Genomic DNA, 26,511 nt, shown 5'->3' with positions numbered 1-26,511 from the left:
ATATTCAAGGTAGTTGCTTCGGTAGTCTTATTTTTTTATGCTTGATTAATATTATATTACATTAAGATGATATATTAAATGTTTCTTTAAAAAAACACTTGATATATACTATTAATACTACATACTACTTGCAAGGCAAGTTTACTTATATAGCACATTTCATTCACAATGCTAATTCAAAGTTAAACGTGATAAAAAGGTTAATGACAAATAAATTCATAACAAATAAAAATATATATTTGTACTATATATGTATACACACACATTTATACTAATGTTAGGTTATTTATATGTCCAATTATGTAGAATTATCTAAGAATAATAAAAAAATAATTGTTGATAAAATATGTGATAGACGTTGATACATATTATGAATACTAAAGATTATAGAAGGCAATTACTATAAATCCAAAAATATATTTAAAAGAATTTATATATATATATATATAGGATACAAAAGAGGTTCATAGATGTTTTTACTATAATATTTGTTTTATTTATATTATATTGCATTTATACTATATTTATGTTATATTTATACTTAAATATATTCACATAATAAAAACAACATGTAATGCACAAAGTTGATAAAATATTAGACGTTGATATATTAATACGAATACTTATTAATAATTATTCTAAGCAAATTATATATTAAAATATCCATATACAATATTGTAGAATTTATTCTACACGATATTAAAATTAAACAGCGTAGTTTGGTCGCAGAAGTAAACCGCGGACGTTACGCAGTGTTTGTGTGTTTTTCACGTGCGCGGTCTCACGGAGCGTTACGGTAGCTCGCGCTGTTGTGGTTGAACTTCCCGAGCGCTCAGCTGACTCGAGAGGAGGAATCATCGCGCACAAGGAATCAAGGGGAGAACAGCGATGGCGGCGGAGATCCATTCCAGGCCTCAGAGCTCCAGACCCGTCCTGCTGAACAAGATCGAGGGCCACAGCGACGGCGTGAATGCGGCCGTGCTGATCCCGAAGGAGGATGGAGTTATCACGGTCAGCGAGGACAGGTACACCCGCGCCGGACAACCGGTGGACACAAGACAACATCACCATGACCATTAACGCTCTCTGAACACTCAGATCAACACTTGCTTGATTAATTCAGCTGTTTATTTCTTAAGGAACGTGCATTATTACTTTACGATACATGGTATTACGATATACCACAGTAACGTTACTAAAGGATTACCATGTTTACATAGGGTGCTTCCATAGTGCAAGTCCAAAACATCATGCTACTGTTTTTTTTTTAGTGAAGCACTTGAATGTGACAAACTTTACTGTTGTTTTGGTTTTAGATGTAAACATGAATTATTGTGAATTACCGTATTAATCATAATTTCCATTAGTCATGTAGAAAGCACACGTACATCACGGAGACGTCTATTTGACATCTGCAAGAGGTATTTTTTAGAGTGCTTCCCAGATAGCACGCATACGTCTGCAAGATGTCTGTTAAAGATCTCTTGATCTGGAAAGCATCTGCTGTGTACAAACATCTGACAGACGTATTTAAGATGTCAGTTTTACATGCATTCTAAATCATAAACATCTTAAAGACATCTAATAGACGTCTATTTTACATCTAAAAGGAAACGTCCTATAGACGTATTGCAGATGAGCAAACACTCTAAAAAATACGTCTTGCAGATATCAAATAGACGTCTCCGAGATGTAGGTGTGTTATCAGGGTTTGCTCATCTGCAATGCGTCTATAGGACGTTTCCTATCAGATGTCAAATAGACGTTTAGAAGATGTCTTTAAGATGTTTATGATTTAGAACGTACGTAAAACTGACATCTTAAAGACGTCTATCAGATGTTTGTACACAGCAGATGCTTTCCAGATGAAGCCATCTTTAACAGACGTATGTGTGCAAGTTTACAGGCCAAAATGATACCCAAGTAGCACAGGTACGTCTGCAAGATGTCTGTTAAAGATATCTTCATCTGGAAAGCATCTGCTGTGCACAAACATCTGATAGACGTCTTTAAGATGTCAGTTTTACGTACGTTCTAAATCATAAACATCTTGAAGACATCTTCTAAACGTCTATTTGACATCTGATTGGAAACGTCCTATAGACGCATTGCAGATGAGCAAACACTCTAAAAAAAATACGTCTTACAGATGTAAATACAGACGTCAAATAGACGTCTCTGTGATGTACGTGTGCTATCAGAGCTATCTATGTATTATTTATTACTTTTAGGGATTATTGTAGTTATTGTTGTGGTAGCTTGGTATTAACCAGGTTATCATCAAAAATACATTTCAAATGTCTGATTTACACTATTTGAAGGAGATCTCAATGACCGATTCTCATGTATTACATGGTAGCTATGGTATTTTTTGGCATAAAAGGTAGTTTCCATAGTAAACTGGACATGTTTTCTTGTTTACATAGGTATTGTGTCTTTTTGAATGATATCTGGAGCAGTTCTTTGTTCCTCACATGGTTTTTTTATGAGGAAACCTGCTCGGGAATGTAACTTAAACCAGCTTAAGGAGGTTACACGGTCTTTTTAATGGTGTTAGAGCAGTTTTGGACATTTGTCAGCTGGGAGACCAGCTTAAAAGTCCAGCAAAGCACCTTAGGCTGGTTTAAGCCGTTTTTCTCAGCAGGGATGTTGGTTAAGTTCTTCTCAGGATGAACAGATAAGTGTTTACTTTGTTTCAGCAAGGCTTGAAGTCACGTCCGATGTCGCCATGCATTTCTTAATGTTTCAAAAGAATGACATCCTTTGAAGACGGGATTTAAACATCTTTTTAAATGCTAAACAGAAGAATCGAACTCAGACAGCCTGTGTTTCCAGACAGCCATTAAGTGCAGCTTAAAGATTAGCGAGAGTTCAGTTAGCTTGAAATAATATTTTACATTTAAACTATATATATATATATATATATATATATATATATACATATACATATACACACAGACAAATATATGTATATATTTGAATTGATTCCCATGTTGTATTTCTTGTTGTTTTTGTTTCTTTCAGGACAATTCGAGTTTGGCTGAAGCGGGACAGTGGACAGTACTGGCCCAGCATCTACCACACTGTGTCCTGTGAGTATCATTTCACCCAAAAAATGAAAATCGCAAACTTTTACGTCTCAGATATAGCGAGACTAGGTTTGACGTGAATGACACAGTGAACGTCAAGTTGCAAGTAAATTAACAAATTAAAAATAATTCATTCTCATTGTTCACGTGCAGTGGAGTGTTCGCTATGGTAACTCTGTTACCATAGCAACCATATCACATCTTCATATCTCACATATATTCCCCAGTATCATCAGTAAGTGTGCACCTTTTTAATATGCCATTGCTCTTTTTGTTTGAGCAGCGTGTCATGTCAGATTCCAGCTGGAGCTGTGTTTGAGAGAAATAAATTGAGAAAATTAGGAGTGTTGGAAACAATAGCTCTGAAACTGTTATTTATACAATGTAATAGTATTTATTTGTTTTTGTTTTTATTCATTTTTGTTTTAGTAAAAACTGACATCTTAAAGACGTCTATCAGATGTTTGTACACAGCAGATGCTTTCCAGATGAAGCCATCTTTAACAGACGTATGTGTGCAAGTTTACAGGCCAAAATGATACCCAAGTAGCACAGGTACGTCTGCAAGATGTCTGTTAAAGATATCTTCATCTGGAAAGCATCTGCTGTGCACAAACATCTGATAGACGTCTTTAAGATGTCAGTTTTACGTACGTTCTAAATCATAAACATCTTGAAGACATCTTCTAAACGTCTATTTGACATCTGATTGGAAACGTCCTATAGACGCATTGCAGATGAGCAAACACTCTAAAAAAAATACGTCTTACAGATGTAAATACAGACGTCAAATAGACGTCTCTGTGATGTACGTGTGCTATCAGAGCTATCTATGTATTATTTATTACTTTTAGGGATTATTGTAGTTATTGTTGTGGTAGCTTGGTATTAACCAGGTTATCATCAAAAATACATTTCAAATGTCTGATTTACACTATTTGAAGGAGATCTCAATGACCGATTCTCATGTATTACATGGTAGCTATGGTATTTTTTGGCATAAAAGGTAGTTTCCATAGTAAACTGGACATGTTTTCTTGTTTACATAGGTATTGTGTCTTTTTGAATGATATCTGGAGCAGTTCTTTGTTCCTCACATGGTTTTTTTATGAGGAAACCTGCTCGGGAATGTAACTTAAACCAGCTTAAGGAGGTTACACGGTCTTTTTAATGGTGTTAGAGCAGTTTTGGACATTTGTCAGCTGGGAGACCAGCTTAAAAGTCCAGCAAAGCACCTTAGGCTGGTTTAAGCCGTTTTTCTCAGCAGGGATGTTGGTTAAGTTCTTCTCAGGATGAACAGATAAGTGTTTACTTTGTTTCAGCAAGGCTTGAAGTCACGTCCGATGTCGCCATGCATTTCTTAATGTTTCAAAAGAATGACATCCTTTGAAGACGGGATTTAAACATCTTTTTAAATGCTAAACAGAAGAATCGAACTCAGACAGCCTGTGTTTCCAGACAGCCATTAAGTGCAGCTTAAAGATTAGCGAGAGTTCAGTTAGCTTGAGAAGCAGATCTAAAAGAACAGAGTTTCTTTTCAGAGCAGTTTAAAGATCAGATCTTATTTGTATCAGGATCATTCATATAGTTAGAGTGCATGTAAATGAACAGGCTTGGCTTCTAGGGGATGGGATTTTTTTTGGTATCTGAATGTAGTTTACATTTGAAACATTCTGGTTTTGGCAAGAGCAGAGGTGTTTTTAACGGCTCTGGGCAAGACAAAACCAGTGGAAATGCATATGTGCTGATTACATGTTTGGCACATGAGAGCAGATGCACAAACTTTGCTAAATGAGATACGCTTGAGATTTTAGCAGGAACTGAAATTAAGATTTCAGCTGCTCTTGGAACACATGTGTGTTTCTGTGCATGACCTTCACACTTCAGAGGGTTATTATGTTAGTTATTATTTTTTACTTGTATTTTTATATAATATTATATATATATAATATTATATCATATTTTACATTTAATTAAAAAAAACCTCTGGGGACACGTGTGTTTCTGTGCATGACTATAACACTTCAGAGGGTAGTTTTTGTTCGTTTTTTATATTATATTAATTATTCCTTTTTTTATTGTATTTTTTATATAACATTATTTTTATATTGTTAATATATGTTATTATATTATTATTTATTATATTATATTAAATTCTATATATTACAAATAATATTTTACATTTAAACTATATATATATATATATATATATATATATATATACATATACATATACACACAGACAAATATATGTATATATTTGAATTGATTCCCATGTTGTATTTCTTGTTGTTTTTGTTTCTTTCAGGACAATTCGAGTTTGGCTGAAGCGGGACAGTGGACAGTACTGGCCCAGCATCTACCACACTGTGTCCTGTGAGTATCATTTCACCCAAAAAATGAAAATCGCAAACTTTTACGTCTCAGATATAGCGAGACTAGGTTTGACGTGAATGACACAGTGAACGTCAAGTTGCAAGTAAATTAACAAATTAAAAATAATTCATTCTCATTGTTCACGTGCAGTGGAGTGTTCGCTATGGTAACTCTGTTACCATAGCAACCATATCACATCTTCATATCTCACATATATTCCCCAGTATCATCAGTAAGTGTGCACCTTTTTAATATGCCATTGCTCTTTTTGTTTGAGCAGCGTGTCATGTCAGATTCCAGCTGGAGCTGTGTTTGAGAGAAATAAATTGAGAAAATTAGGAGTGTTGGAGAAAAATTGTTCGGAAACTGTTATTTATTTAATATAACAGTATTTATTTTTTTTATTTTTTTTTCATCTAATATTTTTTTTTGTTTTAATTTATTTTTCATCTAATATTTGTTATTTTTATGTTAGCTTTATTTAATTACAATTTATTATTTTATTTTAGCATTATTTCAATTAAAGAAAAATTATTTAGTTATTAGTTAAGTTTTTCATGTAATATTTATTTTATTTTAGCTTTATTTCAATAGATTTTTTGTTCATTGATTTTAGTTTTAGTTTTTTGTTAACAGTAACAACACTAGTCAGACACAGATGTTGTTTTCGGTGCCATTAGTAGCACAGATTGACGCACTTCACCTGTAAGCAGCAGAAATCGGTGATGAAGTAGGTCAAGTCTTTCTGTTTGTGTCCAGCTCCGTGTTCCTGTATGTCATATCACCATGAGAGCAGGCGGATCTTCATAGGCCAGGACAACGGGGCTGTTGTGGTGAGTGTCACTGTATCACCCCCCTGAGGGCCAAAGTGTTTTCAGATCTCTAATGTTTTGTTTCTATGGCTACGTTCACACTGCAGGCAAATGTGGCCCAAATCCAATTTTTTTGCTCACACGTGACTCGGATCTGTTTTTGTCATGACAGTGTGAACAGCACAAACCGCATGGAATCTGATCTTTTCAATTCCGATTTGTGCCACTTCCATATGTGGTACTAAATCCGATCCATGTCAGATGTTTTGCAACAGTGTGAACAGTCATGTCGGATTTCATGCGACTTTTACGTCACTCTAGATCGACATTCGTCATAATTCCGCACTGACGGGAGACACTTCAAAGATTTTTACATACCCAAAGTTATCAAGACAGTTGCGAAAGGTAAACAGTGGAAGTGTAATGTGTCAGAACTCATAAGTATTACAACTCTATATACAAACAAAACATGAGGGCTCGTATCATAAATGCTTCAAAACTCTGCTGTCTTTTGTCACATCCTTGTCTTTATTTTTCATATTGCCTGCACATAATTTCGCCGGATTCAGCAGCAGAACACACTATAAATAAACGCATAATCACTTACTTTATATCCTCCGTGTTTACTTCCGTATGACAGCGCGCTGCGCAAGTGTTGCCAAATCCACAGTTTCCCCGCAGAATTAGGCTACTTTTCCACTGTTGCCGCGGGATGTCTTTCAACTTCATGGGTCGACGCGACTCCACTAATGCGATATTTATCCCCCTGAACATGGTTGTGCTAGTTTTGGACTAGTTTTGAGAAGCAGTTGGGCAGATTTTGTTGGGTAAACCTGGAAACCCTGTTCGTATTGTTCTTTTGCGCATGCGGGTCAGTTCAGAACCATGATCAGTTCACACTGTAAATCTGATATTGGCCACATTTATAACAACAATGTGAACAGCTATACAAAAAAATCAGATCTGAGAAAAAAATCGGAATTGAGCACTATTGTGAACGTAGCCAAAGAGTCTGCGTTTGTGAACGAAGTTGAGCTAGTTTTGGACTAGTTTTGAGAAGCAATTGGGCAGATTCGGTTGTGAAAATCCTTCTATCCTGTTCGTGTTGTTCTTTTGCGCATGCGGGTCAGTTCAGAACCATGATCTGTTCACACTGTAAAACTGATATTGGTCACATTTAAAACAACAATGTGAATAGCTACACAAAAAAATCGGATCTGAGAAAAAAATCGGAATTGAGCACTAAGGCTCGCAAGTGTGAACGTAGCCTATGTCTCTTGTCTTTTCATACGCTTGTAAGTCAGGGCAGCTGTGCATATATGTATAAATATGTATATGTAAATAGTACGTGTGTGTATATATCAAACTCGCCATCGTGTGATTCCCAACGTTTTTTCTGTGGAGCACAAAATGAGATGCTTAGCAGAATGTTCACGCTGCTCTTTTTACATGCATGTTTTTATTATAAAAATACAGACAAATCTAGAATATTGTGAAATATTTTTACGATTTAGAATTGGTGTTTTCTATGTGAATTAGTTATTTATTGCTGTGATCAAAGCTGAATGTTCAGCATCATTACTCCAGTTTTCAGTGTCACATGATCCTTCAGAAATCATTCTAATATGCTGATTTGCTGCTCAAGAAACATTTCTGAAACCATGATTCATTTTTTCAAGATTATTTGATGAATAGAAAGTTCTGTACTGTCACTTTTGATTAATTTAATGCATCCTTGCTGAATAAAAGTACTGATTTCTTCAAAAAAAAAATCATACCAACCCTAAATTTTGAACAGTAGTTTGTATAGACATTGCAGACAAAAAGCACCATAAAAGTACTCAGCAGAAGACTTGAAATATAGTGCATAAATGGTGATATTTTGTTGTTGTCCTTTTTGGGTCTTGAGTGCCAGATCAGTGTATAGAAAAGAGGACTCTGAACACTGTCTCATTTTGTGTTTCATGATAAGATGAAAGTCATCTGAGTTTGTGGCCACATGAGGGTGAGTAAGTGGATCAACTAAGCCATTGTGTCATTTTTCTCTAATGTTCTTTGTTTCTGTCTTACACAGGAGTTCCTCATCTCAGAAGACTTCAACAAAATGAACCATGTCAAGACATACCCAGGTAAAACCAGAGGCTTGTGGGAAGTGAATTAGGAGTCATTTCCATTAGTGTAATAACCCCCTTTAGACGATGGGTAGGATTTCCCTTACAGCAGAGCGCTGAAGTGTGTTTGTACGACACATGTGCACTCTGTCTCCTGGGTGTGTGTGTTTGTTTCCTTGAGAGAGAAACACACACACACACTTGCTACTCTACTTACTTTGGCCCCACCCGATCATCATTTGTTCTTTCCCAGCATGCCCTGGGGCTCAGAGTCCCATGTGAGCTCTCACTGGACACACACTCACACACAAGTTGATTATGAGTGGATGAGTCAGAGCAGATCTGGAGAAAACCAGACAATGCCAGGAAAGCGTGTGTGTGTGTGTGTGAGAGAGAGAGACTGAATAATGGCTTATAACTGTAAAATATTGCAGTTTACTTTGTGTATGAATTAGTTAGCATGTGGTATGTTGTTTCTTTCTGATATAATACAGTTATTCTGTTGCCCTGTTAGCACACACAGTGACATCATCCCACAAACATCTGAACGCAGAAAACTCCCTGCTTGAGGACATGAAGCAAATCACAAAAGTGTGTGTGTGTGTGCTGAATCTTAATGATCTGCATAATGTACAGTACAACAGAGCACGCTCGTGTAATACTGTATCCCACAATGCAATGTGCTCAACTGCATCTTCTATTTCCAGTGTGGCGAATGAACCAGAAGAAAGAAAAACAAAGAAAAAAAATAATTAATTAAAATGCTCATTATAAACATGCATGCAAATCATTTTATTTTAGTGTTATTTCTATACTGTTATAGTTTTTATTAATAATTTAGAAATTTGCTTTTATTTTTATATTTTCAGGTCAATTTATGGCAATTTTGTTTTGTGCTTTTGTCATTTTTATTAGTTTTTGCTGTTTTTAATAACACTTTGGAATACGTTTACATTAGTTAACATGAACTAACAGTGAAAAATACTTATAAAAACATATTAATCTTAATTAATAATATTAATGTCAGCATTTATGAATACATTATTAAAATTAAAAGTTGTTTCTTTTCATATTAGTTATTGGACCTGATCTAGTATGAACCAGCAATGAACAGTTGTACTTTTATTTTTAACTAAAATGAATAATCATTGTTAGTTAATGTTAGTTAATTCACTTAGTGATGTTAACTAATGGGACCGGATTGTAAATTGTTAGCAGTTTAAATATTGCTATTTAGTTTTCATTTATTTTCATTTAAGTTTTAGCTTTAGTTCAGTTTTAGTTTTATTTGCAGTTGGTGATTTTAGTGCTTCAACTTTCATTTATTTCAGTTAGTTGCCAGGACAGAAATGTTCTTAAATAGTTTTAATTAATGATAGTAACCCTGAGGCAAATTAGGTCATGTGACAACAGTGTAGCTCACTACTGTTTGTCATGCATATTGCATAAAGTTTCACATACTATTTAAAAGAAAAACAGTATGCAGTATGTACTTATTTATACTTTTGAACCCTGATCTTCACCGTGTGTGTGTGTGTGTGTGTGTGTGTGTGCAGCTCATCAGAACCGTGTGTCGGACCTCATCTTCTCTCTGGAGAGTCAGTGGGTGATCAGTACAGGTCATGATAAAAGCATCTGCTGGATGAGCACTCAGAGCGGCTCTATGCTTGGACGCCACAGCTTCGGCTCATGGGCTTCCTGTTTACAGTATCCTTCACTTCAGTCTCTCTCTGAGAAGTATTTAAAGGCATTTTTACATTTTATGTATATTATATTATATTGCTTTCTGTGAATCTCAGTGGTTTCTATCATGGTAGTGTGCAGTGCTGGATGTGACGTGTCAATCAATATTTTTCATATATGAAGAGTTTGGTTCCAAAACGCTATAAATCCATTTTGATTAATTTGAGTAAAAATGTGTTTTCTTTACCAAGAAAGTGGCGAGATGAAAACCACTATTTTCTGTTTCAAACTTTCACGTAGCATCTTTAGGTTATAATAACATTCAAAATTCAAATCCAGATTTTGATTTTCAAAGATTTATTATAAAATTGTATTATTTTTTCCCAAAATGCAATAAATCCATGCCACTATTTATTTTTTTTTTTTTTTTTCAAAATGCAATAAATCCATTGAATCAATGTAAAAGTTATTTTCTATATTGAAACTGTTGAAAATACACAACATAGTAAGTTATATGACAGCCTCTGAACTTGGTCAATACTAATCTTATATACAGGTGCTGGACTAAAAATACATTCAATCAATCATCGCTCCCACAATGAATTCAACGTGTCATACTAGTGCTATACGCTGTATTAACAAAAACATTAATGGCATTAATAAAAACACTTACACTGACAAGCTACGCAATACTGATTTTGGCGGAAATTCAATACAAAAAAAAAAGGCGTTTATCGCGTTTTGGAATCAAACTCTTCATCTATGATTAAAAAGTAACAATGTAAAGTAATTATATTTTGTTTGGAGCAGTGCAATAGTGTAATACTCTAATATGGAAAATAACTTCCCCTAACTCTGGTAGTGTGTGTTTTGTAGAGTTGATGTATCTATGTTCACCAAGGCTGCATTTATTTGATCAAAAATACAGTAAAAGCAGACATATTGTGAAATATTATTACTATTTAAAATAGTTGTTTTCTATATGAATATATTTTAAAATGCAATTAATTGCTGTGATCAGAGCTGAATTTTCAGCATCATTTCTCCAGTCTTCAGTGTCACATGATCTTCAGAAATCATTCTAATACGCTGATTTGCTGCTCAAGAAACATTACTGATTATTATCAATGTTGAAAACCATTGTGCTGCTTCATATTTTTGTGAAAACGGATGGATGGATGCATTTATTTTTTCAGGATTATTTGATGACTCGAAAGTTCAAAAGAACATTTTATGTTTGTAACATCATAAATGCCTTTACTGTCATTTCTTGTCAATTTAATGTCTTTGCTGAATGGAAGTATTATTTCTTTCAAACTTTTGAAAGGTAGTGTAACTCTGCAAATTAAATCGAATATACAGTTCTGCTCATGAATATCTAGTTCCTGAATGTCTCTCAAAGATTTGATACCAATAATCCTGCTAAATTTGATTGAACAGAGTCATTATGCATTTAAATGGACTGGCAAATAATTTAGTGTTATAACTGTCTTAAGGTTATTATTTCTTGACCACACATGTAGATATGATAGCGATACCCAGCATGCCTTTGTGGGAGATCATTCAGGGCAGATCACTCTGCTGAAACTGGACGAACAGACGTGTTCTGTCATTACTACACTAAAGGGACATGAAGGTAAGACAGCTAAAAATACACACACGTTTACCCTGCTTATTTATATATATATAAAAAGCCTCATTGAAAAGCTGAAATTGTTTTAGTATTCTGGCGTAATCTTTTTTTTTTATTATTTGTAAAATATTAAAATTAATAAATAAATAATTATAATAATGTTTTATGGTATTAAAGTTAAATCATGAATTTCTGTAAAGCTATATATATATATATATATATATATATATATGTGTATATATATATACTTTAACACATTTTTTACTTTATTTCTGAGTAATTTATAACTTTAAGGACATCCCTAAAGGTCAAGTTAATTTTATTTGTATGGCTCTTTTCACAATATACATTGTTTTAAAGCAGCTTTACAGAAATTCATAATGGTAATGTTATAATACCTTAATGCCTTATAGTCAGATTTGATAAAATTTTAGCTTGCTTTTGAGCACAGTTTTGTCTCTAAACTAGAGCTTGCTTTTACTCAACACATACATGTGTATCTGAGTGCCTTGTGTGATTGTCTTCACAGTTTTATGAAAGAAAAGAAACTGATTTCACACCTGAGCTTTTCCTTTAAAGTGGTGGTTCATTGTGATTTCACTTTTTTAACGTTAGTCAGTGTGTAATGTTGCTGTTTGAGCATAAACAATATCTGCAAAGTTACGAAGCTGAAAGTTCAATGCAAACGGAGATATCATCTTTTAAAATTCTGGCAGTTTAATGCCTACAAAAACAGCTGGTAGGGACTACAACACGTTACTTCCCGGGTTCGTGACATCACAAACCCAGATAAACCCCGCCTTCGGGAAAAGGCAGCAAAGGGGGCCAACCGAGGTGGTACTAAAAAAAGTACCAGGTACTGTACCCAGTGGAAAACCCCCCAAAAGTTAACTGTACTGAGCCATACCATGCAGTGGAAAAGTCAATCGGGCTCAAACTGATAAGCGATGTTAACGACGCCGTTGTTGGTGTGGAATAAAGGTAAATTATGTGAAAAATAATGCGTTGTTTAAAAAACGAAACATTAACACATGTTAGACTGCACCCCATAAACACAATCAATCCTAGAAAAAAAAACACCCCTTTAACACCCTTCTCTCTGTCTGTCTGTCTCTCTCTCTGTCTGTAGGTAGTGTTGGTGCGTTATATTGGGATCCGGTTCAGAGGTGGCTGTTTTCCGGCGCGTCTGATAACAGTGTGATCATGTGGGACATTGGTGGCAGACAGGGACGCACATTACTACTGCAGGGACACCAGTGAGAACACACACACACATGCTTGCCAGTAATAACCCGATGAATCACTGCCACATGTGCTACCAGGCTGTAAATGGCATAGAAACCAAGATTGAGAACTATTTTTCCATTTTCAGTTCCATTTCTTATAAAGAAAATTCTGAAAGTGAATGATTTTCATGACGTTCTGTTTCATTAATGGTCATTGAGCATGTGTAAAATACTTCTATAATACACCGGTTCTGACATGTTTCAGCCCACTCAATCAAAGGTAGGGATGTAAGAGATAACACACGCTCAACTGCTCCTTATCGCAAAATAAATCACTTCAGGTTGAGACCTTTATGGGGTTTATTTTGCAATAATGACCGTTTGACTGTACTTTTATCTTCTTATTTCATAGATGCTTACCAAATAAGTAAATAAATGAATGTGAAGGATCGATTTGAGTTTGAATTATTCTATTATGTGAGATTAAAGAGACTGCAGAGTGATGTAAAAGGTGGGGGTCATTTAATAATTAATACTTTTATTAAGCAAAGATGCATTAATTTGATCGAAAGTGACAGACAGTAAAGATGCTTATTTACAAAAGATTTCCATTTCAAATCAATGCTGTTCTTTTGAACTCTCTATTCATCAAAGAATTCTAAAAAATAAAATGGATCACATTTTTCACAAAAATATTGGGCAGCACAACTGTTTTCAACACTGATAATAATCAGAAATGTTTCTTGAGCAGCAAATCAGCATATGTGACCCTGGAGCACAAAAGCAGTCTTAAGTCGCTGGGGTATATTTGTAGCAATAGCCAAAAAAACATTGTATGGGTCAAAATTATTGATTTTTCTTTTATGCCAAAAATCATTAGGATATTAAGTAAAGATCATGTTCCATGAAGATATTTTGTAAATTTCCTAATGTAAATATATCAAAACTTAATTTTTGATTAGTAATATGCATTGCTAAGAACTTCATTTGGACAACTTTAAAGGCGATTTTCTCAATATTTTGATTTTTTTTGCACCCTCAGATTCCAGATTTTCAAATAGTTGTATCTCAACCAAATATTGTTATATCCTAATAAACCATGCATCAATGGAAAGCTTATTTATGTATAAATCTCAATTTCAAAAAAATTGACCCTTATGACTGGTTTTGTGGTCCAGGGTCACATATTAGAATGATTTCTGAAGGATCATGTGACACTGAAGACTGGAGTAATGATGCTGAAAATTCAGCTTTGATCACAGAAATAAATTACATTTCATAATATATTAAAATAGAAAACAGCTATTTTGAATTGTAATAATATTTCAGAATAATACAGTTTTTCTGTATTTTAATGCCATCTTGGTGAGCAAAAGAGACTTCTTTCAAAAACATTAAAAAACAAGATTCTTACAACAGTATACAGGAAGTCAGTTGTCTGGGACAGTCAGTCAATCTCTCTCTTTCTGTCTGACTCAGTGAGAAGGTCCAGGCGCTGTGGTATCTGCCGCTGACCCATCAGCTGGTGTCCTGCTCTGCTGATGGAGGAATAACAGTGTGGAACATGGAGACAACACGAGAAGAGGTACTTAATACTTATAAATGCTTTAGAAATACTGATATAATACAAGCTCAGATGCACTCGCTGGTCAAAAAGGAAGTTGTTTCTCACACACACACACACTAAATATTAGAACGTATGATTGAATGAGTCCATGGCCAAATTGTTTAATCATGAAGCATTGACGAAGTTTCTTGGCGTCGCCATGGCAACCTCTGCATCAGTCATCAGTCACATCCATCTCTATGGTAACCAGAAAGCGACTCGTACTCAAAATGTCATGGAGTCGTATGTGATCTCTCTTTCTGTAATTCTTTCTTTCAGGCTCCTCAGTGGCTGGACAGCGATTCCTGTCAGAAATGCGGACAGCCGTTTTTTTGGAATATAAAGCAGATGTGGGACTCTAAGACCCTGGGGCTCAGACAGGTACTGAGCGCAACAGTACAGTTAAAAATATAAAGATCCAAGTCTGTTTCTCCCCCTCTGACATAAATGTTCATAAACATTTTGATGCTCTTTTGGTCCTATGCATCTGCACTTTTAAGTTGCCTTAAAGCAATTGTTCACCCAAAAATGAAAATTTGCTGAACATTTACTCACCCTCAGGCCATCCAAGATGTAGGTGAGTTTGTTTCTTCATCAGATTTGGAGAAATGTAGCATTGCATCATTTGCTCACCATCGGATCCTCTGCAGTGAATGGGTGCCGTCAGAATGAGAGTCCAAACAGCTGATAAAAACATCACAATAATCCACACCACTCCAGTCCATCAGTTAACATCTGGAGAAGACAAAAGCTGCATGTTTGAAATAAACAAATCCATTACTAAGGTGTTTTAACTTTAAACGCTTCTGGCCAAATTACGAATCCATAATAACGCATTCACTGCAGAGGATCCAGTGGTGAGCAAGTGATGGAATGCTACATTTCTCCAAATCTGGTCTGATAAAGAAACAAATGCATTTACATCTTGGATGACCTGAGGATCAGTAAAATTTTGGGTGAAATATTCTTTTAACGAAGCATCTCAGTGCTTCATGACGCAATGGCCGTGTCATTTCCTGTCCCCAGCATCACTGCAGGAAGTGTGGTAAGGCGATCTGTGGGAAGTGTAGTTCTAAACGCTCCACGTACCCCATCATGGGCTTTGAGTTCCAGGTGCGCATGTGTGACGACTGCTACGACACAATCAAAGAGGAAGAGTGAGTTTTTAAAAAAAATGTTTCTCTTGTTTGTCTGTTTGATTCTGTGTTAACACATCAGATGAATTTACTTATTCTTTTGTATTTGCATTTGCGTGCTGCAGTCGGACTCCTCTGGCTACGTTTCATGAAGGGAAACACAACATCGCTCACATGGACATGGACCCGAGCCGAGGACTGATGGTCACGTGTGGGAGTGATCGAGTTGTTAAGGTCACACACTCATGCTTCATCTCTTTTGTTCTTGTATTTTAGTGACTATAAATAGCATAGCATCATACAATTAGTGTTATTTCTGCAGAATGCAGTGTCTGTATCAACACAGTATGTTTATTGTTATATGCATAGATTATCTAGATTACCTATTACATTTATCACCAGATCACACTGCTTGGAACATCATTTCCCACAATTCAGTGCGCTTAACCTTTCATTTTTCACTGTGTCCAATGAAACAGAAATAATATCAGCTTTGATTTTTAACATGTCCTCCCTGACTTGATTATTTGATTGAACACCCAGTTTAAATAATTTGTGACAAAATTACATACAAAATAAATAAATAAATAAAAGAAGCTTTTTATTTCAAAGGTGACTATATTAAAGAAAACATTATTGTTTTGAGTAAAACTGTTTTGGGGAATTGAAATTTAAAAAATTCTACTCAAATTAAAATAAAAAAATTTGCCATGGCAACTATCTGAAAAAATAAGTTTAAACTGAAGTACTAAAATGACTAAAAGTAAATACTAAAAGTAAAACTGAAATATTGATTAATTTAAGCTGTATAAAAGTATCGAAAAACTAAAATAATAAAAATGACAAAAGCACAACAAAATTAATATAAGTTAGACTAAACTTTAAATGAAAACTGAAAATAAAAATAATTAATTCAAAATATTAATAAATACTATAATATATAAATAATACTTAAATAACACTGCTAGTAAGGCATCATAGTGAAATAAAATATTAATATTAAACAAAAAACCTAAATGAAAATTAGACATGTTGCCATGGCAACTAACTGAAATAAGTTTAAGCTGAAGTACTAAAACTGAAATAAAAATTAATTTGTCATATAGAAGTATTTAAGAAAAATAAGTAAGTAATAAAAATGACAAAAGCACATAACAGAATTACTCAAACTAAAATGAAAAATGTAAAAAGTCAATTCAAAATATTATAAAATATTATAATAGAATATAAATACTAAAATTACACTGCTAGTAAGGCATTATAGTGAAATATTAATATTAGACAAAAAAAATTAGAAATGAAATAACTAAGTTTAAGCTGAAGTATTAAAATGATTAAAACTGAAATAAAATAACACTGCTAGTAAGGCATTATAGTGAAATAAAATATTAATATTAGACAAAAAACTGAAATGAAAATGAGAAATTTTGCCATGGCAACTAACTGAAATAACTAAATTTAAGCTGAAGTACTAGAACTGAAATAAAAGGAATTAATGCTGTTTAGTAGTATTTAAAATAATAATAAATAAATAATAAAAATGGCAAAAGCACATAAAATTACTCAAATTGAAATAAAAAAACTGAATAAATAAAAAAGTAATTCAAAATATTAAATACTATAATAGTTTATAAATAATACTCGAATAATACTACTAGTGTGTTATAGACTATACTGTGCAGTAAGCTTTTCATATTACTTTTATGCATGAAACGTATGCAGAATAAATTTGCTAATAATTTCATGATGAATGGTGTGAGGATTTCACATTTGTTCTGATTGTGTTTGATGAATGAAGTCTTCTCCCTTCTAATGATCTGATTGGTCTGTGTGTAGATCTGGGACATAGCGCAGGTGGTGGGCAGCAGTGTAGCGGCGGGATTCTCTCCTCGCTGATTGGCTGTTTCTGAAGGCACCGCCCACACTCCGAAATCAGATGTCATGGAAACGCTCACCTACCTGTCTAACTCTCTCGTCCTTCAGCTGTGGAGTCTGTGCAAAACGGACACTTCAACACGGTGTATGTGAATATGTGTGTCATTGGAATGCTCCTTGATTTTATGAATCTGGCCTTCATGTCTCTTATGAGGTATGATGACCTGGATTTGAGCGAGCATGAACTCAAGGTACTTCTGAAAGCACAATATTTGCGCCCTTTCTGTGTGTGCGCGCATAGCTTTGTCACAGGCTGAAGGTTTCTGGCATTTTGTACTTGTTGTATTCCCTCTATCCAGAAGTACCACTCTAACACAGGAAGTATTCCTTCATCCAACATCCTGTTTCTTCTTCAGCCATCTTTCTTGTTTATCCTTTTTACCCTTTTTGAATTTGAATGCTACTACTGGTCATAGTAACCAGCACTCGTGTTACCATGGAAATTAGTGTTCCATAGTAACAATGGAACATTCCCGTACAAACTTGTCGTTTTCCCTCTAAAATGTCAGGCAGGTAGATGAGGAACATTAAGTGTAGCATAAAATCCATGGAGCATTTTAGGATTAAACGCGTTAAGTTAGTACAGTAGTGTTCAGCTGTAAAACACTATTTATAGCACTAATCATCGTTCTCTTTGATTTTGGGACAAGTTAAAATATTCTGCCTTGCGAGTAAAAAAAAAAAAAAAAAAAAAAAAAATGTAATTGCAATTTTTTTTATCTCAAAATTCTGCCTTTTTTACTCGCAATTGCAAGTTATAAACTCATAATTGCAAATTTACATATTGCAATTCTGACTTTTTCCCCCAGAATTCTGAGTTTGCATTAATTCTGACTTTTTTTCTCCTAATTCTGAGTTTACATCTCGCATGTTTGTTTTTTTCGCTGTGGAATAAAAATGGTAATTGCGACTTTTTATCTCACAATTCCGACTTTTTCCTCAGAATTGCAAGGAAAACTCAGAACTGTGAGCGAAAAAAGTCAGAATTGAGAGATTAAAAATTTGCAGTTACCTTTTTTTTTTTATCCCATGGCTGAAACAACTTTCATTTTAAAGTGATGCTTATCCCCCAAATTGTCAGCATTTACAACATTTACTGATGTCTTTCCAAAACTGAAATCAATTACTTTCTGCTGTGGAACAGAAAATGAGATGTTTAGCAGAATGTTGATGCTGCTCTTTCTATACACTGGAAGTCAATCAGGACTGGGGTTCCAACAAAGCATCATAAAATTAGTCCATACGGCTTGTGCACTATATTACAACTCTTCTGAATCTGTATAATAGCTTCTAAAACCAAAAATGGCAAAAACGAACAATAAAAGTAGTTTTTAAGACCTATGCTTGATATTAATTGTGCTATATTCAACAAAATTAACTTGTTTCTTCTCATTAGCATGTTCGCATTATCTAACTTGCCAGTTTGCAGTTGGTTATGTGACAACCAGTGGTATTTTTTACTAATGTCAAACCTGACGAATAGACCTTAGTCAGGGTAGTGCCATATTTAATTTTAATTTTTGACAGGAATGAAGATGAAGCAGTGAGGGACCGATTGTTCAGCGGAAGAAAGGTCTTTCTATTTCAATATGGCGCCTAACCTGACTAAGGTCATTATATGCAAATGAGATTTGAGAGATGCGTTGGAGGTCGGGAGCTTTAACATTTCGGTCTTTTCCTGACAAAGCTATGGTATGGCTTAAGATGACTTTGGAATATTAATATTTCTGTATTTAACAGGTTTGGAGCGATGTAAGTAAGTGGTGACAGAAATGTCGTTTTGGGTGCACTGTTTCTTTAAATAGTTATATTTCTTATATTTCAAAACGCCTTCAGATTTGGCGCGTAAGGGTGAAGCTGGAAGTTTTAAGTTTACGCATGACTCACAATTAACGTCACATTGGCCAATGAGAAGAGAGAATTCCAAGCTGTTTACAAACATTATAACTGACCAGCGCTGTTTATGTTTTACTTTAGTTCTTTTTTTCCATCTTGACTTTCTCCTCACATTTTCTCTTTTTCACTCAGCTGTCACATTTCTCTCAGTCGTTCTCCCTCGTTCATTGTCTTGCCGAGTTCTCTGTTCCTTGCACTGAATTGCACAGTCTGTGTGTGTTCGTGATCTGACGGTACAAACGGCGTGTGCGAGTGTTTGCATTACATTTGCATTACTTTCACTTTTAAATGGCTGATTCGTGCCTGTGTAATGCACGAATTTCATATAATTACAATTTCAAATAATTTCATTCCCATTCATAAGATTTTCCCTGCTGAAAAAACAGCATATGCTGGTTAGGTATATTTTGAAGCATGGCTGCTGGTTTAAGCTGGTTTGAGCTGGTTTAAGTTGGTCCTTAGCTGGTCATGAGCTGGTTTAAGCTGGTCCTGAGCAGGAGCTAGCTGCTTAGGACCAGCACATGACCAGCTTAAACCAGCTTAAACCAGCAGGCATGCTTCAAAACATACCTAACCAGCATATGCTGTTTTTTTTTTCAGTAGCTGTAGCTGATTTTTCTCATTTAATGTAAAAATCAAACAGGGTGTGAAATGTAAGAGCTGTTTGTAGGCCTATGACATTGTTGTTGTGTGTGACATCATTTTTGTGTCATTTATGAAAGATACTGACGACGATTATAATTTCTCATCAGGGAACTGAGGGAGTTCTATTTTCTTTTTGTCAATTATTTTTCCTTCATTTACCATAAAAACTTGCTGTGAGTCAAGGGTGAATCACAGCAAAAATCTGTCAAGAATATGTCGTGAGATTCATCCCCGGAAAGATTTAAAGTCATTTTTGATTCGAGTTATTGCTCTTATGTGTCCTTAACATCTATTGACACTTCAGAGAGTCACACGTTTTGCCGAGATCGCGGTTCAGTTTAACCACCATGTAAAATCACACGCACTGTTTTCTTGATCTTCAGACGTTGAAGACAATGTAAAGTTCAACACGCTTCTAATGATCAAACCCTAAAACTGTAAATAACTCTAAATGACTTTGAGATCTGTTTTTCTATGTGCTTTTTCTAAAACTTACTTTACTTCAGTAGTTCCGTAATGAAGTATTATTCTCTCTCTATATACCAAGTTGAGCTGAAACATCTGTATTTTTCATACAAGAATCTTCTGCCACTAATATGAAAACTGACGTAAGTCTTAATGCTGACTGGTAGTTTCAGCCCAGAGATGAATGAAATATTACAATAAAGATCTATGCTGTATCTCATGCAAGAGATATGGATCTTCTGGTCATTTAAATCGCATGTTAAAGTTGTTTCTTGTTTATTTTTTTTATGCTTATGTGAACTCTAAGGGAAATGGTGATGGAAAATTGTAAGATGGGAGGAAAAAAATTACATTGCAGTGCTTTTGTGTTCACTCAAAAAAAAAAAACTGATAAATATTTTGAGATGGGTGGAAAAACCATATTTTAATGCTTTTGCGAGTGAATGCAAAGTTTCTTGGGGGAATGCAATATAATTTTACAGCAAGAATTAAACTTTTAGTAATTGCCATAAAAATATAACAATGCAAATCTTAATATATATATATATATATATATTTGCCATATACACCAGTGTTATTTTAGGATCATTGAGCTACTATTACATTTTTATTAATGTTTTTTTTTTTCTTTATTAGTAATTAACTTGTGTTTTTGCCATTTTTTAAAATTTAAATATGTCTATAGTTTTATTTTTATTTCATTTTCACTTTTAGTTGTTTAAGTACATTTAGTTAAACTAAGTGAAAATAAGAAACGCTTTCTTGGAAACATGGAAAAAATATTTTTATATTTTATTTCAGTTAATGTTTATTATATTTCAAGTAACGCATTTAAAAAATATATAATAACCCTGACATACACCAACACACCTTCAAAGACATTTATTAATGTTTGACAAAACTGTCAAAGTACAGTCATAATTAATAATTAATAGCCCAGTCTATAGATGTAGAAATGTAATCAAGTGTTATTGTCAGAGCAAATACTGATTTAAAAAAACAAACAAACAAACACTACACATCACTTCCTCATTCTCTGGAACGTCAGGTGACACTATCAAACCAAAGCAACATCCAATCACAGGCCTCCAAAAGCAGGCAATGTCCTTTTCAGGCAGTTTCCTGTGCTGCATCAGGTGATTGGCTGTGAGTGAGTGATTGACAGCTGGGGTGACTCCGGTCAGAACGGGTTCCCACCTGATTGACCTGATTCGTTGGAGTCACCGACACAGTGAGAATGAGAACTCACTGTGATTGGCTGAGATTGATCACATGGTGTCAGAACGAGCTGTCGGAAAAGAACAATTCCTGCGTTTGATGTGACCAATGAGAGGAGAGATCTGAAATGTACATGGAAGTAGAACAGGAAGAGACAGGAAGTAGTCGTGGTGGTAAAAGACTTAAACATATTCAAGCATTTATTGAGCATAACAGTCGTTCAAACTTTCTGAGTTCTGGAGGACATTTAATCTACAGCTAAAAGTTTGTTGTGAGATACTGTAAGTACATTCACACGGCTTTTACGGGTGAGACTAATGTATACTAATATGTTGTGTATTAGTGTTTGACATCTATTTATGATACATTTGTGTTTTCATGCAAGTTTCTTTAATGAGGCTGGAAGCTTTTGGCCAGATCCTCCATGACGCTCATGAATTTCTGATCTTCCAGCTGTGAACTGTGCGTCCAGGCCAAGGGAAGATGAGCCGACACCATCTGCCGATCTAATGCATGTAAAACATAAAGACAAAAGGATGTTTAACACATGACATCTGCACAAATTCACCTGGAGAAATTATTCCTATTGCCTGAAGAATCGATATATACTGTATGTATACAGAGAGCAGGTTAATTGATTATATACAGTGGGTACGGAAAGTATTCAGACCCCCATTAACTTAAATGATTTTAGCAAATGGCTGCAATATAACAAAGAGTGAAAAATTGAAGGGGGTCTGAATACTTTCCGTACCCACTGTATGCCTCTGTAGAAGCCATATGTCTGATTTCTCCCAAATTCAGAAGAACTGCATTACCCATCATCCTGAAGCAAAATGCACCAATCAGAGAAGTCACTGTTACCATGGAAACGAGAATCAAGGCCACAACAGTGAGTGTTTGCAGTCACAAGCAACTTCTAATGGTTACGTAATCTGAATATTTCTGAGATTTAAATATGTGGCTAAAATATATTAAAAAAAATATATATATATATTACAGTTATTAAATTGTACTTTGTGAGAACAAAGAGAGCTTAAGGCAACACACTACAGGCAAAACCTTTTTCTTTTTTTTCCAGGCACTGGTTAATTTTGAGATTAGACTAGTGGAAATAAAACATCAAAAATACACATTTATTTTATTACACTTTATTTGCGTCTGCAGATTTCACCGACAATGCGTATCTTTAAAGGCCATTTTCTCAAAATAATTTTTTTTCTCCACTTTAGTATTATTTACATACACAAAATAATTTACAGTTTTATCTATTTTCTGAAGGTTTTTACAAAGGGGGTTGTTCATATATAATTCACCTGATTTGTGAACATTTTATCCCTAAATTTTTTTTTTTTTGTCTGTTGACAGTATTTTCTGGTTTATGTAGTGATTATAGATCTCGAAAATCCCATCTGTAAAAACCTTTACCTCTAATATGTCATTAAAATTAAACAGGAATTTTGAACCTGGCTTTATCCAATGTTCAGATTTATGTTCTGGACATTTATGCAAATTAGTGCATTTTTATTATCTAATGCCTCATTAGCATGTTTACATTTCATAAAACTTGTAATACAAAACAATTTTCCTGATGTACTGTGATTAATCAACTTGAGAAAACTCTGAAGATATCTATTATTATTATTAGTTCATTTTTACTCTATTCACCAGTAGTCTTGCCTTGAAGTCTGAGTAGTGGCTGTTTGGTTTTCCCAGTCCCAAAAGGTCATAAGGTCACTGTGAGTTCACTCCAGCCGTGTCTGGCACAGAAGCTCCGCCCACTACAGCTGCACTGGAGCTCCGCCAACTCTCTTTTCCCTTTCTTGATCTTTCTCGCTCTTTCCTTCTTTCATCCTCCTTTTGCTATGCTCTGATTCTCTCTTTCATTTTCATTGTCCAGTCTTTCTTTGTACACTGATTGTATTCTCCTCGTCTTCTCTCTACTGCTCATACTTTTCTTGCTTTCATCAGTGTCTTTCATACATTCTTTGTCTCCTGAAAGGCTCACTTGTTTCATATGGAAACAGATGGATGCCTTATTGGAGGAGATGGAGAGAAAGACAGCAGCTTGATTCCAAAACCTAGTGCGCTCCCTCATTGCCCACTGCCTACATAGGCAGCTGCCTTCTAAGGGAGCATCCTAACTGACATGGTGCCTCATAAGGGACTGGTTTGGAACGCTCTACACAGGCAGCAATTTTGTGCACCACAGGAAAATCAACACATAATTGATTCCAATTTGACTTTTGCATGTTGCTATGCTCATGCAGAAACTATGAAACTTGTTTCCGCCATGGAATAAAAATATTAAAAAGTGAATTGCGACTTTTTATCCCAATTGCGAGTTTATATCTCACAATTGCAAGTTATAAAGTCGTAATTGCGAGTTTACATCTCAATACTATGACTTTTTTCCTCATCATTTTGAGTTTACATCTCACAATTCTGACTTTTTTCACTCATAATTCGGAGTTTGTTTACATGACATCAAGTAGACATCTTGCAGTTGTGAATTCCGAGTTCACATCTCCCAATTCTGACTTTAAAAATTCGGGCAAAAACATTGTGAGATGTAAACTCCATCTACTGAGAAAAAAAGAGATTCAAATTGCAAGATGTAAACTCAGAACTTCGAGAAAATTGTTTATATTTTGTAATTGTGAGATACAAACGTGAAATTCTGGAAATAAACGTTCATAGCATAGTCTAAGATGCATAACATGTACAAATATTGTGTAATTTCTAATTACACAGCTGTTTTTATTCAGATTTTTCAGTACTAAAAGAAATAGCAGTACATTTATGTCAGAATATTGCCAAGAAACTTGTCACAATGCATTCTGAGATTGCTATCTTTGCAAAAGATGCAATGCTGCCTTAATATTTCACAAAAAAGTGAACAATACCTAAAAACATCGATTCAAAATTTGCTTAATCTAATTTTAAAAATGCATGCACTTTTATGCATATTAGAGCATTACTTTAGAAACATGTTAATGCAGCTCTCTTGCAATCAGCTGTGGCTCCCGTGTGCTTCAACATTAGTAGTGCTGTTTATGTGGCACATGGAGTTGCATTCTGTCACTCATGAGATTTCATTTGCTGCCTATGTGTGGGTGTGTGTTTGCTCACCCTGAAAAAAATGCCCACTGGGATTCTTGCCAGCCGCCTCGGACACAGCGAGCCACACGACTGTATCGGCCCCTTGCTCCGGTGTCCGCAAACGCTCCTTCATAGAGCTGTGGAAATCAGGCATCGCGTTTGCAATGGCTAAAGAACGAGAGGCGAGAATGAATGAATCCATCAAGATCAGACATCATCAAATCAGTCTGAATAAATGATAAATAAATATCTGCATTTATGCATTTGGCAGACACTTATATCCAAAGCGACCAATGCATTCAAGGTATATAACACTGAACATGCAATTTGACAAATTAACAACAGCAAGCTTGAAGGTAAAAATGTATCTGTCTGGCGGAAACGGCATGTTTTAGGTGATGTAACTATTTCTTTCAATTTTAATCACATTTTTGCAGTTCACCCAATTTTTAAAAGGAAAAATATTCCATGTAGCATTTTGAAAATGCATCTATAATCATTCATGCACGGTTTAAATTTAGGATGATTGTGTGTGTGCAATTACTTGGCGTGTCGACCCATCCGGGGTGCATCACAGAGAAGTGGATGTTGGGGTGAACTTTAGCAAACTGCTCCGTCATCACCACCTGCTGCCTCTGAAACACACAGAAAAAAAGTACATAGAAGTCACTTCTGACATCACAAGAATAAGTAACAAAAAGCTACTAAAGTCCGTGAGACAGAAAAGTCATGCATATTTTTTTTTTTAAGTAATTTTTTACTAACATTCAAAAGATTGGGGTCAGTAAGATTTTTTTGGGGGGACAGAAATTAATACTTATTCAGCAAGTATGCATTAAATTGATCAAAAGTGACAGTTAAGACTTTTATGATGTTATTTCTATTTCAAATAAAACGCTGTTCTTTTCATTAAAGAATTCTTACAAAAAATGTATCACGGTTTCCACAAAAATATGAAGCAGCACACATTGAGCAGCAAATCAGGAGAAATGGCTGCTGAAAATTCAGCTTTCATCACAGGAATAAATTACATTTTAAATTTATATTCACATAGAAAACGGTTATTTTAAATTATAATAATATTTCACAATATTGCTATTTTTGACTATATTTTTAATCAAATAAATGCAGCCTTGGTGAGCAGAAGAGACTTCATTCATAACAAAAATCTTACCAATCAATCCCTAAACTGGGACTCGATTTTCAAAATGTAGTTAAAATGCACTAAACTGCAGTACTCAAGTAATCAAACAATGACCTCTATAACATAAATGGTACCTACAATGACTGTGCACTGTGTAAACAATGAGTGATGTATACTATACGCGCGAGAGATCATTTCTGGCGCTTGTGTAAACTACGCCAGAGCGCATACACACCTCACGCACCAGATGCCGTGCGCGCGCCCAAAGACAGTTGCACATAGTGGTGTATTAGAGGAAAAAATTATATAAATATTGTTCGGTTTCTGGCACAAACCGATCGTTTCGTGTCTTAGGACATCAATGTGTCGTCACGAGCCGCAAATTTTCATTTAGATTTGTCTGTGCATGTTTTTTTTACAATCATAGATTTTGT

The 26,511-nt window shown here is 34.8% G+C and overlaps 2 protein-coding genes across 3 annotated transcripts in view; one reads left to right on the top strand and one right to left on the bottom strand.

Annotated features, from left to right (window-relative positions):
* The first annotated feature begins 837 nt into the window (after positions 1-837).
* Positions 838-17,866, top strand: LOC107669912 (WD repeat and FYVE domain-containing protein 1-like). Its single transcript, XM_016462348.1, has 12 exons — positions 838-1,025; positions 3,025-3,092; positions 6,225-6,298; positions 8,352-8,406; positions 9,945-10,095; positions 11,595-11,707; positions 12,834-12,960; positions 14,410-14,515; positions 14,816-14,917; positions 15,563-15,693; positions 15,798-15,906; positions 17,509-17,866. Exons 1-12 carry the CDS (start codon positions 889-891, stop codon positions 17,566-17,568), a joined length of 1,233 nt encoding a protein of 410 aa, XP_016317834.1. The 5' UTR covers positions 838-888; the 3' UTR covers positions 17,569-17,866.
* LOC107669913 (dehydrogenase/reductase SDR family member 12-like) overlaps positions 14,600-26,511 on the bottom strand; it is a 23,292-nt gene continuing 11,380 nt past the window's right edge. The window contains exons 8-11 of one of the 2 annotated variants that reach the window (XR_001632043.1): positions 25,478-25,568; positions 24,964-25,101; positions 21,615-22,337; positions 14,600-14,613 (exon numbers count right to left, since the gene is read on the bottom strand). Coding sequence is in view for 1 of the 2 variants with exons in the window: in XM_016462349.1 (XP_016317835.1) it covers positions 22,222-22,337; positions 24,964-25,101; positions 25,478-25,568 (345 nt within the window). In the remaining variant the exon portion in view is untranslated. Of the gene's footprint in view, positions 14,614-21,460; positions 22,338-24,963; positions 25,102-25,477; positions 25,569-26,511 lie in introns of those variants that run through there. The other variant, XM_016462349.1, reaches the window with a different exon arrangement.

This window comes from Sinocyclocheilus anshuiensis, unplaced genomic scaffold (genome assembly GCF_001515605.1).
Source record: "Sinocyclocheilus anshuiensis isolate Anshui unplaced genomic scaffold, SAMN03320099.WGS_v1.1 scaffold272, whole genome shotgun sequence".
Classification (NCBI taxonomy): Eukaryota; Metazoa; Chordata; class Actinopteri; order Cypriniformes; family Cyprinidae; genus Sinocyclocheilus; species Sinocyclocheilus anshuiensis.
The sequence above is the reverse complement of the archived record's forward strand: the minus strand, read 5'-3'. Positions and strand labels throughout refer to the sequence as shown.